Source organism: Elaeis guineensis, chromosome 11 (genome assembly GCF_000442705.2).
Source record: "Elaeis guineensis isolate ETL-2024a chromosome 11, EG11, whole genome shotgun sequence".
In the NCBI taxonomy this organism is placed as follows: domain Eukaryota; kingdom Viridiplantae; phylum Streptophyta; class Magnoliopsida; order Arecales; family Arecaceae; genus Elaeis; species Elaeis guineensis.
Window position 1 is genome coordinate 123,326,414 of NC_026003.2, and position 18,631 is coordinate 123,345,044.

The window sequence follows — 18,631 nt, forward strand, 5'->3', positions numbered from 1 at the left end:
TTAGATCAAACAGTGTTGTCTTATTTTATGTTGATTGTTATTGTAATTATCTTTTTATATTTTATAGTATAATGAATAATTTTATTATCTTATTATTGGTATTTTATTAGGATATTTTCTAAATTTAACTTATAGTATCATCTTATTTTACATTGACTGATATTGTAATTATTTTTTATATTTTATAGCTGTACTTATTTTATTATTTATTTCATGTTGTTGGTATTTAATTATAAATCTTTGGGTATGTAAAATTTAAGACATATTTAATACAGATTGATAAGAATAATATTAGTATTAATTTTTATTTGAGATTTTTTTATTTTTATAGACATGATGGATGGCTGCTAAATTCTATTAAATCAAACAGTGTTGTCTTATTTATTTTATTAAAATTTATTATATTATATCATTTATTATTAGAATAAATTAATTGAGTGATTTTTTTCTATATTCTTATGTGATTTTATTAATTTAGTTATATTTGCTCATATCACTTAACAGTAGAGTATTTGATCATTCAGATAATTTTTTTTACTATTATATTTAGCTTTTTAACTCTATTTAAATAGATTTTAGATCAAAATAAATTATTATTCTAAAAAAACATGATGTATATGATGTTAGGCAGGTTTTTAAAAATATATATCAAATTTTAAAATTTTTTAAGATATTTTTAGTTCATAACTTTATAAATATTTTAAAATATATTTAGGATTTAATTGTAATTTCATAAATGGATATTGTTGAAATTTTATCATGAAGAAATTTGAAAAAAATTATAAAGAAATTAGAATTGCTTATACAAAATCGAGGTTCAATACAACATAATGAAGTTATTGATCACACAGATCAGATAAGATTGTGAATCTCATTGTCTTTTTTAGTTATTAATTTTTTATTATATTTTAAGAATATGTTACTCTTATTATAGCATTTCGTTTGTACTAAAATAAATTTTAAATCAATATGAGAAAAGATCTTGCCTTTTCATTTTTTTTCATTTTTTTTTATTTTTATTGATTTTTTACATATTTTTTTTCTATTTTTTCTTTACTTTGTCTATTAACTTTTTTCTGTTCGCAGGAGTTTCAACTTATTGGAAGGCTTGGAGTAGCTAAATAGAAAAGTTTAGATCCATCTCAATCAGATGGAAAGTTTCAAACGATCGAAGTAATTCTGTCACTATTATTTTATCATTTTACTGACAGTAGTTTAAAAAATTTATTACTATCTTAATGATAATTTTAATAAAATTTTAAAATAAAAAATAAAATTCTAAATAAGAATGATATTTGATGTCTTGTACATGATGTAGGTAGCTGTTTGTTGTACCATTGTTAAGTACTAATTACTTTACATTGAATGATTCTATATTTTTAGAGTGTGCAAATAGGATCAATATAGACTTTTAAAAAATAAAAATATTTAATATTTAAATATAAAGTATGAAATATTTAATATTTAAATTATTAATTATTTTTTTAATTATTTTGATTCATATTTTATTATGGAATTTGATTTACTAATACTTTAATAAAATTTATTGATATTTATATTTTTAATTTAAATAAAAAAAATATATTAGATGAAGATCAACAAGAGCTTCTGTTACTAAAAATATTATATATTATATTATATAAAAAAATTATATATTAATAAAATATTTTAAATTTTTATTTAGATGCAAGATAAATTATGCCGCGTAGCGCGGGTTACACGCCAGTTATTCATGAAAAGGTTCTTGTCATTATCATGTCTTGACATTTCTATATAAATCCAAGGTTTTGGTAATTTGTTATGGGACAAGCAAGGCAAAGTGAAAATAAAACGGGAATCCTCTCGTCCACATTATACGTGAACAAGTTAAATTTAAAAGAAACCTTTCACATCATAAGTCAATGACTAATGTCATGAGAATCCATACATGATTTGGATATTAAACATGGCAGACGGCTAGATAGAACGTAATGCTGTTTCTCCCTTCATCATATCCGGCCCGAGGATCTCTTCGGTCTCTCCATTGTTGCCTAACGATGCTGACCTACATTGGAGAATGGGGGCCACCCATGTTCGCCCGGTAGGTGGATGCCGGAAAGAATGGTACGTCCCACCAACGATTGTGCAATAAAATATCACACGTTACGGCTCGTTGATTAAGACAAAAAAAAAAAGCATGAGCTACCAGAATTGGAAATTAATCTACATTGGAGGTGATGAAAATTTTTGCACAAAAGCTTAAAATTGCTGTAACCATTCACCAGGCACTTCGATCATGTTTTTGTTCCGTGCCTCCATGAGCATTGCATCAAGACAATCTTAAGATGTATTTGATTCACTGTTCAAATGATAATTAAAATGAATTGAAATGAGAATCCCAATAACCATATTCTCTTATTCTTGATTGAAATCAAAATGGGACTTAAATGTTGGGGAGGCGTTGGAATTGAGTTTTGTTGCGGCAAATCCCCTCGCCGCTTGATCGCTGGGAACGAGCGCCTGCAAAAGAAAGTCCGCGCTGACCGGAGGTGGCTCCGACGGGGATCCTCCGACGGTCAAGTCAGAGAGGAGACTAGGCAACAGTGAAAAGAAAACAAGGAGCTCAACGAGAGAGAGCTAAAGAAGAGGGGTTCAGGGATTTCGAATGGACCTCTAGCACTGTTGCCTTCCCCGATATATATAGTGGAGCATGGTATGGCGCTGTCATTAATGGCGCGAATAATTGAAGAATTGTCAAGTCACTGAGGACTGTCAGAATCGCCGTGAGGGTGTCAAATCGCCGTGGGGCTGTCAAATCGCTAGGGTTGACCCATGCCTTAAGTGGGATAATGCCCCTAGGCGGCAGCGCCGCACGCCGTTGTCAGGACTGACAGTTTTCGGCAGCCGTACGGCATCTGGGGGAGTTGACCGACTATAGATCGGCGGCTGGTTGAGGGACGTCGGGTGGAAACTCGGAGCCCCTCCGACAGTCAGTCGGGCGCGTTGCCAGAGTCGGGCGTCAGACTCCACAGTGCAGCCGGTCGGGAGAGAGGAGAAGGTCTGCCCGACCGACGTATCCTCGGTCGGTCGGTAACGGCAGCCGTCGGTCGGTCGGTCGGCAGAGTCGGACGTCGGCCATATAGGCCCGACGATGAGTCGGCGTGAGTGGGGTCGGTCGGTATTCCCCAACAGTTGCCCCCCTCCACTCCTGAGTCGGATGGTGCGCTGGCCAATGTCTTTGTTTGGGCGGCAGCGTCGGGCGAAAGGAGTGGATCCTCGCCGTATTAAATTTCGATTCTGACGACCGTATCGTGGGCTGATATGACATCAGGCGCCTCATGCATGCCGGGCGATTCGCTGGCGTCAGACGTCCTTTGTCAAATATCCCGTCGGTGTCCCGTCGTGTCAGATGTCTTGTCGGTGTCAGATGTCCTGTCGGTGTCAGATGTCCCATCTCATCGGTGCTAGACGTCTCATCCCATCGAGAAGGAAAACCGTCGTTCCCGTCGCCCCCTCGGGGATGCGAAACGTCACAGCCTCTTCGCCACGTGGCAGGTGGCCATTGGGAAAGGTCTGTTAGAGCAGATGGGGGTGACGTGGCTTGATCTGAGGATGAGTGCGTCGAACCGTCGGGCCGAAAGATGGTCCGGATGTCGCCATGTGGCGCGATCTGGGGGCTCCTCGCTGGTCGTGCCTCCATCCCGACCGTCGGGGGGTGCTATATATACAAGGTCGCCTGCATCCAGGTTTCCGCCCCCCCTCATTTTGCCGTCGAGACTCTGCCCGCATAGTCCCCCGCTCCAGGTACTCATCTCTGTTTTCCTTCTTCTTAGGAGTTCTCTCTTTTTCTTCTGAGGGTCTTCATCATCTTCTTCCTTGCCTTCTCACAGTCTCCTCCTTCTTTTTCTTTGTTTTCTGTCTTCTGTTTTGGTCCATGGCCAGAACATCTCCAAGAGGAGGTCGGTCGGGAGATCCGACTGACGATCCTCGGTCGACCTCGGAGATGGAGGTCTCTTCACTTTCGGGGCCGAACGTCGATCGGCTCCGGGAGCAATATTGCATCCCGGAGTAATTTCGACTGTTCGCCCCTGGTGCCAATGATCGGGTCAATAGCCCGCCTGAGGGCCAGGTGGCGTTCTACGTTGAGGACCTCCGGGCCGGTCTTCACTTTTCGATCCTGGAGTTCGTCTGGAACGTACTTGACTATTACGGACTATGCCCGACGCAACTCGCACCGAACTTGGTTCGGTTAATAGTCAGTTTTGCTCTGCTGTGTCAGCTTTTGCCGACTGACCCTCGGATTTCCCTCTTCCAAGCCTTCTTCGTCCTCCGACCCCACCCTAAAGCCCGAGGGTGGTGGTACTTTAATCCTCGAAAGGGGCTTTCTTTTATCATCGATCTTCGTCGTCCATTCATGGATGGAAGAACCAGTTCTTTTTTGTATCTTCTTCTATTCCTTGGGGGTTCTCTGTCCGTTGGGGGGACCCCCGAACCCAACCGAACGAGAACAGTCGGGTGGAAGCCGAGGATCGGGAAGACTTCCACCGTCTGAAAAATATTTCGGTGACGAAGCAGAGGAAGCTCGTCACCGAGCAGGCCCTGTACGACGTCGGTCTCAGCCCGGTCCCTCGCTTAGGTCGATTTTTCATTTTTCTTCTCCTTTCTTCTTTCCTTTCCTTTATGGTTCTGACCATCTGTCGTCGTTTGCAGATATGCCACGAGGTCGAGACTGACGGCAGCCGACGTACGGCAATACGCCGTACGGAAGAGGCCGGCACAAGGGGCCGAGCTGTCGCGGCCTCCCAAGAGGCCCCAAGCAGCTCCGTCGAGCGAGCCGACTGGGTCGGAGGTGGAGCCCGTCATCGCACTGTCGGCGCCGACGGTGCTCGTCGAAGTCCCGTCCGAGGGACTGTCGGGCGAGGGCGCAGCCTCTCCCGAGAGAAGGGCGGCCGAGGAATCGGTCGACGATGCACCGGCTGCTCAGCTGGCAGAGGAGGATCGGGAGGAGGCGCGCGAGCCCGAGCAACCCGCGCCTGCTGCTGCCACACCTTCGGGGGATACTCGGTCGGGCTCAAGCTTGCCGTCCTTCTCCGACATCAGGGCCTGGATGTCCGGCTGAGGGAAGGCCCTGATGGCGTCCGACGATGAAGGAAGGTCGGCCGGTGGTGGGGGGTCGACCGACTTCCCACTTCCCGAAGGTGCGTCGGGTCTGGCCAACCATGACTTGGCCAAAAGCTGTGCCAAGCGCTCCTTCTCCCGGCCGACATTGAGGCCATGAAGAATTAGCGGATCTCCGATATGCTGTCTTCGTTCTACCCGATGATGATCCGGGTGGGTTTCTCTCTTCTTTATTTCTATTATTGTTTCTGTGAGTTCGGTCTTCTGACGGTCGGTCTTGTTTTGTGCAGCTGGTTTACAACATATCCGAGCTAGAGGTCGGATATCGAAAATTCGGTGATCTGCGCGCGGCTTGGAGAGATAAGGTCGCGGTCGCTGAAGCCGACAGGGTCATTCTGGTGGACCAGCTGCAACAGTCGGTCGATCGGGAGGGCCGACTTGAGGGGGAGGTCTCCCGACTCACAGAGGGGGTCTCCCGACTCACGGGTGCCCTGGCGACTTCAGAGTCTGAGCTGCAGTCGACCCGGAACGACGCCAAGAAGAAGTCCCGAACCGTCCGTCGGCTTCGGCACGAGAGGGACAGCTTCGCCAAGGAGCTGAAGGCCGAACGTGAGCAACTCCGAGTAAGCCTCGAAAACCTCGCTAAGGCCGAAGAAGGTCTGTCCGTCGCCCAGGCCGACGCAGACATCGCGAGGGTAGAAGCGGAGTCGACGAAGGAGGCCATGGGTTGGGCTGTGGAAGACTTCCGTGACTCGGAAGAGTACCGGAAGGAACTTCTGGAGAGTGGCTTCCTCTCGTACCGAGTGGGGTACGAGGATGCTCGGGAAGCCGTTCGAAGCTTGTATCCAGAGCTTGACCTCGGCAGCATCATTCTGTCGGAGTCGGAGGCCCCAGCTACGGAGGAGACGGCCGACCCATCATCGGGAGGTCTCACCACCAGGGCGGAAGTCGAAGAAAACACGGAGCAAGCCACCGAAGATCAAGTGGCCCCGACTCTTGAAGCCCAAGCAGATTCGCCGACCGCCCCCAATCTCCGCCCGATGGAAGAGGCCGATTCCGAGGGCTAGTCGGTCTTTCACTTTTCTTTACTTCTATTTACCATACTTGTATTCGGGCTTCGGCCCAGTTTTGTAAACTTGACCCGAACTTCAATGAAATTAAAGTCAAAGTCTTTTGGACTTGAACTTTTCTCCTTTGTATGTCTCTCTTCTTTCATGTGTCGTGGAATGCCTTTGAACGCATAAGTCGCCAGCCCGATAGATTAGTTAGGACATTCGGTAATGCATGCCGCCACGAAGGCAGAGCAAATCCCGACTTTGGATCAGCCCCCCGATGATCGAGGGCTTAAGTCGGACGTCCGTCGTTCGGTTGTGAGTCGGGCGTGTTCATCGAGTCGAAAGCCGACCGACCACCGGGCAAGACTCGATGGTCGGATCATTTCATAAGGTCCGACAGTCGAATATCTTTCGACGTGTTCAGTCGAATGGCGTCCGGCACGTTTAGTCGGGGAAGCGATGATAGGTCAGACCTCGATACCCTTACGTCGGGTATTCACGTCGTGCCGCATGATAGACGGTGGTAAGCCGAATATCCTTTGACCGACCGTAGCTCGGTCGGTGAGTCATGAACGCGACAGTGGTCGCGTCGTGTGATAGACGGTGGTAAGCCGAATATCCTTCGTCCGACCATAGCCTGGTCGGTAAGTCGCGAATGCGACAGCGATCGCGTCGGCATTTTGCCTATCTTGGTCGGGGCTGAGTCGGCGAGTTAGCCGATCGTTTGGCCCGAAAGTTCGACCATAGAAGGAGTGTAACTCCCGTTGTCATGGATATTTCGGCCCTTGTAAGCATCCGATGCATCGTCGGCGATTGGGCCATCATTTTCGAGGGAAACGTTAAGTCCGAGTCGGGACGTCGGGACTCGCACTTCTTGGCGAGCATCGATCATCAGTCGAAGAGTCGAGACTCCAAAATTTGGAACTGAATTTGTATTCCGAATGAACAGGTACAAAGTTCATTGGTGATACAATTTTAGGTTGTCGGCATTCCAGGTCCGGGGAATGGGGTTCCCTTCCAGAGTTTCCAGCCGGTAAGCTCTTGATCCGTAGGTGTCTGCTACCATGTAGGGTCCTTCCCAATTCAGAGCTAGCTTCCATTGGTCTAGAGGCTTCGAGACATCTGCCTTTCTCAGGACTAGGTCCCCAGGCCTGAAAAGCTTTGGCTTGACCTTGGTGTTGTAATAGCGGGCTACTTTCTGTCGGTAAGAAGCCATGCGAAGTTGAGCCTCGCTCCGAAGCTTGGGGAGGAGGTCTAGGTCGGCTCTCTGGCATTCAGAGTTGTTCAGCTCTTGATACTGCTCGATCCTAGTTGATGGCAGTCCGATCTCGAGCGGTATCATTGCCTCCGTCCCATAGGCCAAACTGAAAGGTGACTCTTCGGTCGAAACGCGGGGGGTTGTCCGGTAAGCCCACAGGACGGAGTTCAACTCCTCGATCCAGAGGCCTTTGGCTTCATTTAGTCGGGTTTTGAGCTTGTGTAGTATGGTCCGGTTGGTCACCTTGATTCACTGTTGGACTGTGGGTGCCCGACCGAAGTCAGTCGGTGCATGATGTGAAACCTCGCATAGAAGTCTCTGAAGTTTTGGTTGTCGAACTGTCGCCCATTGTCGGTGATAATGGTATGCGGCAATCCGAACCTGAAGATGATGGACTTCTGAACGAAGTCCTCCATCTTTCGCTCGGTAATCTGCGCCAGGGGCTCGGCCTCCACCTACTTGATGAAGTAGTCGATGGCTTCGACCCCCCATTGGGCGAAGGGCCATGGGGCGACAATAGGAGCGATTTGGCTGGCTGGCTGGTGTTGTACATTGGCATACTTTTGGCATGGTTCACACTTCCGGACCAGCTCAGCCGCATCCTTCCTTATGGTGGGCCAGTAGTAACCCTGCCGCAGGACTTTGTAGGCCAAAGATTTGCCCCCCAAGTGACTTCCACAAATCCCTTCGTACACTTCTCTGAGTGCGTAGTCTGCATCGGTCGGTCCCAAGCACTTCAGCAAGGGAAGGGAGAACGATCATTTGTAGAGTCGGCCATCCATTATCACATAATGGGAGGCCGACCATCGGAGCCGCCTGGCCTCCACGGGATCTTCAGGGCTAATCCTGTCGGTCAGGTACCGAACAATCGGATCCATCCAGCTTGGTTCGGCCGTCAGTTGTAGCATCTCCTCGACCTTGTCGATGCTCGGCTGCTCGAGATTCTCCACGAACGTTCGGCCCAAAGCGTCGTAAGCTGAAGTCGCCAGCCTGAAAAGTGCGTCGGCCCGGACATTCTCTGACCTGGGGATATGGGAGATCTCGAAATATCCGAGGCGCGCCACAAGATCCTTCACTTCCTGAAGATATTTTGCCATAGCTAGATCTCGCACCTCGAATTTGCCCTTGATCTGCCCCACGATCAGCTGAGAATCGGAGAATACCTGGAGGCTGTCGATCCCAAGTTCCTTCGCCATCCTCAAGCCGGCGAGGAGTGCTTCATACTCGGCTTGATTATTGGAGGCTTTGAAGTCGAATCGGAGGGCATACTCAGTGACTACCCCCTCCAAATTGGTGAGCAGGAACCCGGCCCCGCTCCCCTGAGCGTTTGAAGTTCCGTCGATGTGCAGTACCCAGGTGGACATCGGGTCAGGCTCGAAGACCGCAGCTCCTCCGGGGTTCACGCCTTCCGATCCTTGGTTGGTCGTCGGGCATTCTGCGATGAAGTCGGCCAGGACCTGGGCCTTTAAGGCAGGTCACGGTCGGTACTGTATATCGAACTCGCTGAGCTTCATCGCCCACTTCGCCAGTCGTCCCGATGTATCGGGCCGACGCAATATCACCCTCAGGGGTTGGTTGGTGAGGATCACAATGGCATGCACTTGAAAGTATGGGCGGAGTCATTGTGCGGAGACGGTCAGGGCGAAAATCATCTTTTCTGTCTCCGAGTATCGAGCTTCAGCGCCGCGGAGCACTTTGCTGGTATAGTATATAGGTTGATGAATTCGGCTCTCGTTCTCTCGGACGAGCACTGAACTAACCGCCTCGGGGGAAGTGGCCAAATAGAGATACAGCGTCTCCCCAACCTCTGGCTTTGCAAGCAACGGCGGAGAAGCCAGGTACCTCTTCAGATTCTTAAAGGCCCGTCGGCACTCATCCGACCAAGAGAAGCCCTTCACCTGCCTCAGGGTCTTGAAGAACGGGAGGCATCTTTCGGCCGACCGAGAGGTGAATCGGCTGAGAGCGATGATTTTTTCATTCAGCTGCTGGACCTCCTTCTTGGTGTTCGGGTGGCGCATGTCGATGATTGCTTTGATTTTCTCAGGGTTGGCCTCGATTCCATGCTGAGAAACGAGGAATCCGAGAAACTTCCCCGAGGTCACTCCAAAAGCGCACTTAGTCGGATTCAGCTTCATTCGATGTTATCGTAGAGTGTGAAAAGCTTCTTCGAGATCTCGAACATGATCTGCAGCCTGCGCACTTTTTACCAGCATGTCATCCACATATACTTCCATATTGCGCCCGATCTGGTCTTTGAAGACCTTATTGATGAGTCGTTGGTAGGTAGCTCCGACGTTCTTCAGTCCGAAGGGCATCACTCTGTAGCAGTAGAGGCCCTTGGGGGTCACGAAGGCAGTGTGCTCCTCATCTTCGGGCACCATCCGGATCTGATTGTACCCGATGAAAGCGTCCATGAAGCTGAGCAGTCGATAACCGGATGTCGCATCCACCAGCTGGTCGATCTTTGAAAGTGAAAAGCTGTCCTTCGGACATGCCCGATTCAAGTCGATGTAGTCGATGCAAATCCTTCACTTTCCATTGGCTTTCTTCACTATGACAACATTGGCGAGCCAATCGGGATATGTAGTTTCTCTGATGAAGCCTGCCTCGAGTAGCTTGTCCACTTCTTCGTCGATGGCCTTCTGTCTTTCAGGAGCAAAAGACCTTTTCTTCTGCCTCACCGGCCTCATCGTTGGGTCGATGTTGAGTCGGTGCGTTATTGTCTCCGGAGAGATGCCCAACATATCTGCTGCTGACCAAGCGAATATGTCGGCGTTGGCCTTCAGCAGCTCCGCCAACCGTCGTCGTTCTGGGTCGGGTAGTTGAGACCCGACCCATACCTTTCGATCGAGATTCTCCGCTATCGAGATGAGAATGAGCTGTTCGACCGGTTTACCCCATTCTTCCTCCTCCCGTTGGTCTAGCTTGTCGATCGTCAGGGAGCCCTTCAACTCCTCGCTTTGAGCGGAGATCTGAAAGCATCGGCGAGCGAGCTGTTGCTCTCCGCGTATCTCCCTGACTCTGTTTTTGGTCGGAAACCGAACCAGGAGATGATACGTCGAAACTATCACCCTGAGGGCGTTTAGTCCGGGTCTTCCAAGTGTGGCGTTGTAAGCCGAAGACACTTGGACGACCGCAAAAGTCAAATGGACTGTGCTTTGTCATGGTTCGGTGCCAACCGTCACGGGCAGAGTGACTTCTCCTTCCATAGTGACAGCGTCCCCAGCAAAGCCTATCAAGGGCGTAGAGACTTTTTTGAGTCGGTCGGTCGGTAGTCGCATCCGGGAGAAGGTCGAGTAAAACAAAACGTTCGTTGAACTTTCATTATCTACAAAGATTCTTTTTACATCATAGTTCGCTATTGTTGCCGAGACAACAACAGCATCGTCGTGGGAAGTTTGGATGCCCCGAACATCTTCTTTTGTAAAAGTAATTACGTTGTCCGGGTGCGGTTTCTTCGTTGGCTCCCCTCCAGCAGATGTCCTCGGGCCCAGTCATTTGGAAATCATATTGATGATCCCGGCCGTAGGCTGATTAGTCGTCGCTTCTTCAGTCGGCTGGGGTCGTCGGTCGACAACGGGTTGAGTCGGCGGGTTCCTCCGAAATTTATCAAGATATCCCCGACGGATGAGAGCTTCGATCTCATCCTTAAGCTGGATGCATTGCTCGGTATTGTGGCCGTGGCTCCGGTGAAATCGGTAGTACTTCCGTCGGTCGAGGCCCTTTGCCTTCAAAGGCGGAGGCCGTCGCAAGTACTCTTCCCCTTCGATCTCCATCAAAATCTGCACACGAGGAGCAGAGAGAGGAGTGTAGGAGTCGTACCTGGGGTGTGTCGGCCTTGGGCTTCACCGTCGGGGCGACCTCTGGTTCCGTTGTGGGGGTGAGACCCGACTGTCGGTCGGGGGCCTGCTAAGCACGGCAGGGTTCCGACCCTTCCTTCTCTTCTCCTTCGGGCCCTTGGGCTCGGCCAGGTGCCGGTCGGAAGCTCCTTCATCCGCACGCATATACTTGTATGCGCGCTCCAGCAATTCAACGTACGTTTGGGGGAGGGTTTTGTCCAGGGAGTAGGTGAATCGGGATGCCCTCAGCCCGCGCTTCATGGCCAAGATGGCCATGTCTTCATTGAGGTCCCGAACCTCAAGCGTGGCCGCGTTGAATCGCGCCACGAAGTGTCGGAGCGTCTCATTTTTTCCTTGTTTGAGGGAGAAAAGGCTGTCCGATGTTCGCGGCGGCTTCCGACTGGTGCTGAAGTGGGCCACAAAGGAGTGCTCGAGCTGCCCGAAGGAGTGGATACTTTTCGATCGAAGATCGGAGTACCAGGCCCTGGCAGCTTTGCGGAGCGTGGCGGGGAAGCCGATGCAAAGGAGAGCGTCGGTTACCCCTTGGATCGTCATGAGAGCTTTGTAGCTCTCCAGGTGGTCGATTGGGTCGATGGAGCCGTCGTAAGGCTCCACGTGCGGCATCTTGAACCGACTGGGGATCGGTTCGTTGAGGATGAGTCGGGAGAGAGGTTGGGCGGTCTAGAAGTCAACGTCGTTCGAGGACTTCTGCCCGTCCACCTGCAACTGGGCAAGCCGACGGTCGATTTCCTCAAACCTGCGTTCGTAGTCATCGATCCGTCGGTGCTGAGAGACCCCGGGGGTGGAGTCTCCTGACGAATCCGAGAGGGAAGCAGACGGTGTTCGTGGCCGCTTCTCCTTCCTTGCTCGTTCCAGCTGGGAAGGAGATGGCCGTCGAGACCGATGGGTGTCACGCCACGGGCGCCCCTCCTCCTCCCGGTAGGAGCGCTGTGGCAGGTGCTCCTGCGGAGGCGACGGAGACTGATGCGGGCGTCGGCGGCTGCTCTTGGAGGGCATCGGACGTGCCGCCGGTTGCTCGGCCGGTGAAGGCGGTAGCCGGATCAGTTGTTGCTGAAAGCTTTTGACCGCATCTGTCAGCACGGTCATCTGCCGCACGATCGCTGCGATCTGCGCCTCCGTGGTCACCGCGGGGTGCGGAGAGCTAGGTTCCGCCATGGAGGATGGAGGGGAGGCCTCTTCCCGACGGGAAGAGCGCTTCGCCGATCCAGTGACCCTCGACCGCTGAGCTCTTGTCTTTGTCATCTTGGATCCCGTGGGGGTTACAATCCTTGGTGCTGTCAATGAAGCACTAACTTGTTACTGCGTCCCCCCTACCTGGCGTGCCAATCTGTTGTGGCCAATCCCCTCGCCGCCTGGTCGTCGGGAACGAGCGCCTGCAAAAGAAAATCCACGCTGACCGGAGGTGGCTCCGGCGGGGACCCTCCGACGGTCAAGTCAGAGAGGAGACTAGGCAACAGTGAAAAGAAAACAAGGAGCTCAACGAGAGAGAGAGCTAGAGAGGAGGGGTTCAGGGGTTTCGAATGGACCTCTAGCACTGTTGCCTTCCCCGTTATATATAGTGGAGCATGGTATGGCGCCGTCATTAATGGCGCGGACAATTGAAGAATTGTCAAGTCACTGAGGACTGTCAGAGTCGCCGTGAGGGTGTCAAATCATCGTGGGGCTGTCAAATCGCTAGGGTTGACCCATACCTTAGGTGGGATAATGCCCCTAGGCGGCAGCGCCGCACGCCGTTGTCAGGACTGATAGTTTCCGGCAGCCGTACGGCATCTGGGGGAGCCGACCGACTATAGGTCGGTGGCTGGTTGAGGGACATCGGGTGGAAACTCGGGGCCCCTCCGACAGCCAGTCGGGCACGTTGTCAGAGTCGGGCGTCGGACTCCATAGTGCAGCGGGTCGGAAGAGAGGAGAAGGCCTGTCCGACCGACGTATTTTCGGTCGGTCGGTAACGGCAGCCGTCGGTCGGTCGGTAACGGCAGCCGTCGGTCGGTCGGTCGGCGGAGTCGGACATCGGTCATATAGGTCCGATGATGAGTCGGCGTGAGTGAGATCGGTCGGTATTCTCCGACAAATTTTAAGCTATTGGAGCATTTGTGTTCCTCTCCCCGAAATCGGGATAGAATGAGACAACCCCACCAATGAAAGTCACTTATTTCTATATAGATTGGGTTTGAAGATAATCCAAACTCATATGACTGGAGGTGATGGATATCTATTTGTTTGATCCCGATAATACTTGAAGCAGAGCCATCCGAATAATATTTTGGACATGGATGAATTGAAAAAATAATTATGTCAACTCAAAAATATTGGTGATGGTTATGTCTTCACGATCATAATCATGCATTTAAAATAGTTATTACGGTGAGATGATATAGAAAGCTGTTATTGTATAGTTAAATATGATGAAAATTATTATTATGCAGTTAGTGCATATTTCATTCATTTTGGTAATAATTATCAAATTCACTTCATAAATAAAGAAGGGTACGAGGCTATTCAACTACTCTATTACTCACTATTTTCATTCTCTCTCTCTTTTTTTTTATATTTATTTTTTTGAATTTCGATTGATTTGACATCGAAGGATATTCCATGAGAAAAATTTCTGACGAGGAGACTCTTTATGGATCCGTCAATCGAGATGCCATGTAGCGCTCCGAAAGAGGTGCCATGATCTCATTCATGCTGATCTCAGTCTGAAATTACTTTATTATCAAAAAAAAAAGAAAAAAAAAAAGGCAACACCACCCATCACGGGGTACACCGACCAAGAAACCTCACATGGCAGAAATCGAAACCGTTGATGGCCATTCGATCGTGCAATAACGTGTGGGCTGACCTCAAGATCAACGGGAGACCACGGGACCCATGATGTCAAAGTATTTTTTTTTTTTTTTTTTTTGTTGGTAAAGATGGTGCGAGTGGCCAGATGTCAAAGTACTTCAAACCCTCCATCCTAGACACGCGCACACGCATCGAGCAAGAACAAGTCTTAAGCCTCTGAATTTGTCCGCGGCTTTAGAATATGGTATGGTAGGATGGGAATGAAGAAGAAGCGTCCAAACCAATGTGGAATGCGAGGGATAAGGGGTTGAGCGAGGATAAAGAGTGTCCGGCACCAGCCAATCAGAAGCCTAACAAGAGCCGAGATCCGATCCATCGCACTGGATTTCTCGGCACCACCAGCACCACGCGCCACGGACCCCCAACAACCCCAAACCTTCTCTCGAGTAGGGACCCAACCTCCGCCGCCTCCTAATCTGACCATTTCCAACGCAGCCGGCTATTACCCCCTCAACGTGCCGTTCCCGAGTCCAAACAGACCACCGATAACATCTAGTTTGGAGAGGTGAAAACACAGAGAGAGACGGAGAGAGAGGAGAGGCGGCGATCGGAACGACTCGGCGCTTCTTCTTCCTTCCTCGCTCTCTCGCTTGCTCGAATTCCCTCTCTCTAATCCCACAAAGGACACAAACAAGGAAAAAAAAAAAAAAAGCATCCCCAAGAAAAAAGGAAGATTTTTCAGGGCTAGGGTTAGGGTTTTGATTCGATGGCGGCTGTGAGCGGTTGCGCGGCGCCCTTCGCAGGCCCAAACGCGGCGCCCTTCCTTCGCCGGAAGAGCCCGCATGCTCCGTTCTCTGCGACTTACTCTGGTTTCCGGATCGGCCCGCGAGCTCCGATCTATGTCGGGAATCGAAGGGGGTCGCTTCGGAGGAGCCCCCGCTGCGAGGCCGGGGTGGATCTGGCGGAAGATAGGACGGCGTCCCGGGCGTCGAGCTTCTCGGCTCTCGAGCAATTCAAGATCTCCGCGGATCGTAAGTCCTTCCTCCTTGCCCATTGCTGCTTCTTTTTCTTTCCCTTTCCCTCCTTCTCCTCTTCTTCCCCCATAAAGATGGAGACCTCTCAGAATGGGGATAACAGAGTTGCAATGTATTAGCATTTGACCATTTTTTCTTTGATTGCTTTATTCTTGCTGGGAATTTCTGCTCTGCTGGCTATGGTGGGATTAATTCATATATCACACATACCGAGATTCTGTTATTTGATCTAGGTATCGCAGCAAATCTGGAGTTCAGTTTAGGCACCTTTCCTCTCTTTTTTTTTTTTTTTTTTCCCTTTCCTATAGACATTGGGTCTATCCTAGCATCATGTTTTCTTCGTCTGATTCATGTATGGAATAGGAGCATGTGTTGTAATGTTCATTGCGGTCGGTCTGAGTTTACGGACGTTGCCTTTCTTTTGTCTCTCTTTTGTTGAATTAGAAGGTTTGGCATTGAAAATTATAATGCAATATGAGGTGAAGATTTTGACATTGTAGTTCCACAGATTGATGCCTCTGCTGTCTTCCTCACACAATGAGGTGGGTTTCAGACATCTTAATTCCTTTATTGCTGTAGCAGTGACCTAGTAGCATATAAATCGGTTCTATCCTGGCGTCAGAAAGTGTACCACTTTTTGTGTTGTCTCGCATTTATATTTGCATTCTGATCACATTGTATGCAAATGTTGCACCTACATGTGATCTCCATTATCTTCCATGAAAATCTTGCATTAATTTCTGGAGATGCAATGCCATGTCAATATGTGGGATGCTAATATTTTAATATTACAAGGTACAGGAATGGTTGAAATATCTTACTCAAATATTTCTATGTTTACATGACTATGGAGGCATTGGCTAGGTTCCTATTAAATTTGCATTGGTGCAAAGTCTCCTCTTAAGATCAATTATTTTCCTTGATAAGATATTGATCATTTTAAGATAAGCTACTGTGTGGAGCCTCTGCAGGGAGTAGAGGAACCAGTCCATTCATTTCTCATTTAGTCTTTCACTCAGGGCATGCAAGGTACCCCTAGGATCTCTGTGGCGTGAGATGGCTTGTTTGGTGTTTGGCAATGATCTTAGAGATATTCATCAGTTTGAATCAAAAGCTTGTATGGTTCAGGGGTTCCCCCTTGCTATCTTGTCAGCTTGTTAACCTTATTAAGTTTTATTCAAACCTTTTATGGCCTTATATAGATATATGCATTAACTATTAATTCCATCTCCAATCCATGTGAAGAGGAGTTTGTCTTGATGTGCATATCTCTGGGTTTTCCAATAAATGGGCATTTTAGAAAAGCTTACCATGCTACCTTGATTTTCTTCTGGAGTTTCCGTTCTTTGAAGTCATTCATCAGAGTCTGCATTAATTAGCATATTCTTTCACTTGTCTGACACATGTTTCACATCTGTTTTCTATGCAAGTTAACATTACTAGTATCCTATTCCTGTGCAATTTGTGGATTATTGGTTAAAGCTGATTTTTATGATGGTTATGCAACAACTTTTTCTGATAACTCTTATGCTTTACTCCTAGGATATATGAAGGAGAGGAGCAGCATAGCTGTTATAGGTCTTAGTGTTCATACGGCTCCAGTGGAAATGCGTGAAAAGCTTGCTGTTCCAGAAGCTCAATGGCCTCGTGCGATTGAAGAGCTCTGCAGTTTGAATCACATAGAAGAAGCTGCTGTTCTCAGTACCTGCAACAGAATGGAAATATATGTGGTGGCTTTGTCTTGGCATCGAGGAATCAGGGAAGTGACAGAGTGGATGGCTAAGGTAATCAATGTGGTGTCCTTCTTATGCATTAGCATTTTTATTTCCACTTTTTCATTTTGACTATAGAAAATGGGAATGTGGTCAAGGCTTTTCCATTTTCAGCTATTACATTATGTGCTTCTTTATTCTGTTCTACACAGACCAGTGGAATTCCTGTTTCAGAGCTTCGACAGCATCTCTTTATGCTTCGTGACAGTGATGCTACTCAACATCTGTTCGAAGTATCAGCAGGGCTTGACTCTCTTGTCCTGGGAGAAGGACAGATCCTTGCACAAGTTAAACAAGTTGTTAGAATTGGGCAAGGTAGCAGAGGATTGGGGAAGAACGTTGACAGGATGTTCAAGGATGCAATCACTGCTGGAAAGCGGGTTCGTAGTGAGACTAACATTTCATCTGGTGCAGTCTCTGTCAGCTCAGCTGCAGTTGAATTAGCACTGATGAAGTTTCCAAAGTCCCACCTGCCATCTGCCAGAATGCTGGTGATTGGAGCTGGCAAGATGGGGAAACTTGTGATCAAACATCTTGCTGCAAAAGGATGCAAAAGAATCATGGTTGTAAACCGGTCAGTGGAAAAGGTAGATGCTATACGTGAGGAAATGAAAGATGTTGAAATAATCTACAAACCTTTCACTGACATGCTATCTTCAGCTGCTGAAGCTGATGTAGTGTTCACGAGCACAGCATCTGAGACACCGTTATTTTTGAAAGAACATGTCAAAACTCTTCCCCCTGTGAGCAATGCTATTGGGGGTGCAAGGTTTTTCATTGACATTTCTGTTCCTAGGAACATAGGGTCCTGTGTTTCAGATCTTGAATGTGCACGAGTGTACAATGTTGATGACCTCAAAGAAGTTGTGGAAGCCAATAAAGAAGATCGGCTAAGGAAAGCAATGGAAGCTAAAGCAATTATCACTCAAGAATTGAAGCGGTTTGAGGCATGGAGGGACTCTCTGGAGACTGTCCCCACCATCAAGAAATTAAGGTCCTATGCTGATAGAATTAAGGCTTCTGAGCTTGAGAAATGTTTACAAAAGATTGGTGATGATGCACTGACAAAGAAAATGAGAAAGGCTATAGAAGAGCTTAGCAGTGGTATAGTCAACAAGCTTCTTCATGGCCCATTGCAGCACTTGAGATGTGACGGCAGCGACAGCAGAACACTTGATGAGACCCTTGAAAATATGCATGCACTCAATCGGATGTTCAGTCTAGACACCGAGAAAGCAATCTTGGAGCAAAAGATTAAAGCCAAGGTGGAGAAAACTCAGAGTTAAGCTTATAGAAGCGTTGAATAATCTACTGCTACATTGTCAGAGGTCTTTCATCTGTATGTATTCATCTTCACACCTTTTGGTCGATTTGTCTGCACATTCTACTTACCTGATCCTCTATTTTTCAATTAGAGAACCTCCTCAGCTCCTCATTGAATTCAGCAACTATATCAAGATATGGTGACCCCCTATGTGGTATTTCCTTATAGAGAGATGGTAAAGGCTCCCTCAGCTCTCTATAGTTTTCATTTGCAGCTGGTGTTATACGATGGCCATTTAAATTTATAGGAACCGGTCAGTTACCAGGGAATTCAATCTGCTAATGGGACGTGTCAAGGTCCGCAGTAATATGTTAATACATTGATTTTTGTCTATTTAGCATTTACTTCAGAAAAGATCTTCTGATTCATGCTTGGTGATGTGGGGTTGGATCTATGCAATTATTTATCCAATACTATTTTGATGGAGATAAAAATTTGGCATGG

The 18,631-nt window shown here is 48.0% G+C and overlaps 2 protein-coding genes across 3 annotated transcripts; both read left to right on the forward strand.

Moving 5' to 3' along the window:
* The first annotated feature begins 1,714 nt into the window (after positions 1–1,714).
* Positions 1,715–13,759, forward strand: LOC140852651 (uncharacterized). Its single transcript, XM_073246223.1, has 2 exons — positions 1,715–5,310; positions 5,388–13,759. The coding sequence occupies exons 1-2, from the start codon at positions 5,278–5,280 to the stop codon at positions 6,162–6,164; spliced, it is 810 nt and encodes a 269-aa protein (XP_073102324.1). The 5' UTR covers positions 1,715–5,277; the 3' UTR covers positions 6,165–13,759.
* A 536-nt stretch (positions 13,760–14,295) lies between these two features.
* Positions 14,296–18,621, forward strand: LOC105054529 (glutamyl-tRNA reductase 2). 2 transcript variants are annotated; one of them, XR_833608.4, is made up of 4 exons: positions 14,296–15,088; positions 16,634–16,875; positions 17,016–18,202; positions 18,279–18,621. XR_833608.4 is itself a non-coding variant. In XM_010936064.4 (3 exons), exons 1-3 carry the CDS (start codon positions 14,824–14,826, stop codon positions 18,147–18,149), a joined length of 1,641 nt encoding a protein of 546 aa, XP_010934366.1. In that variant the 5' UTR covers positions 14,297–14,823; the 3' UTR covers positions 18,150–18,621. The 2 variants fall into 2 exon arrangements, 1 of the variants encoding a protein (XP_010934366.1); XM_010936064.4 differs by having other exon boundaries at positions 14,297–15,088; positions 17,016–18,621.
* Positions 18,622–18,631: the final 10 nt, after the last annotated feature.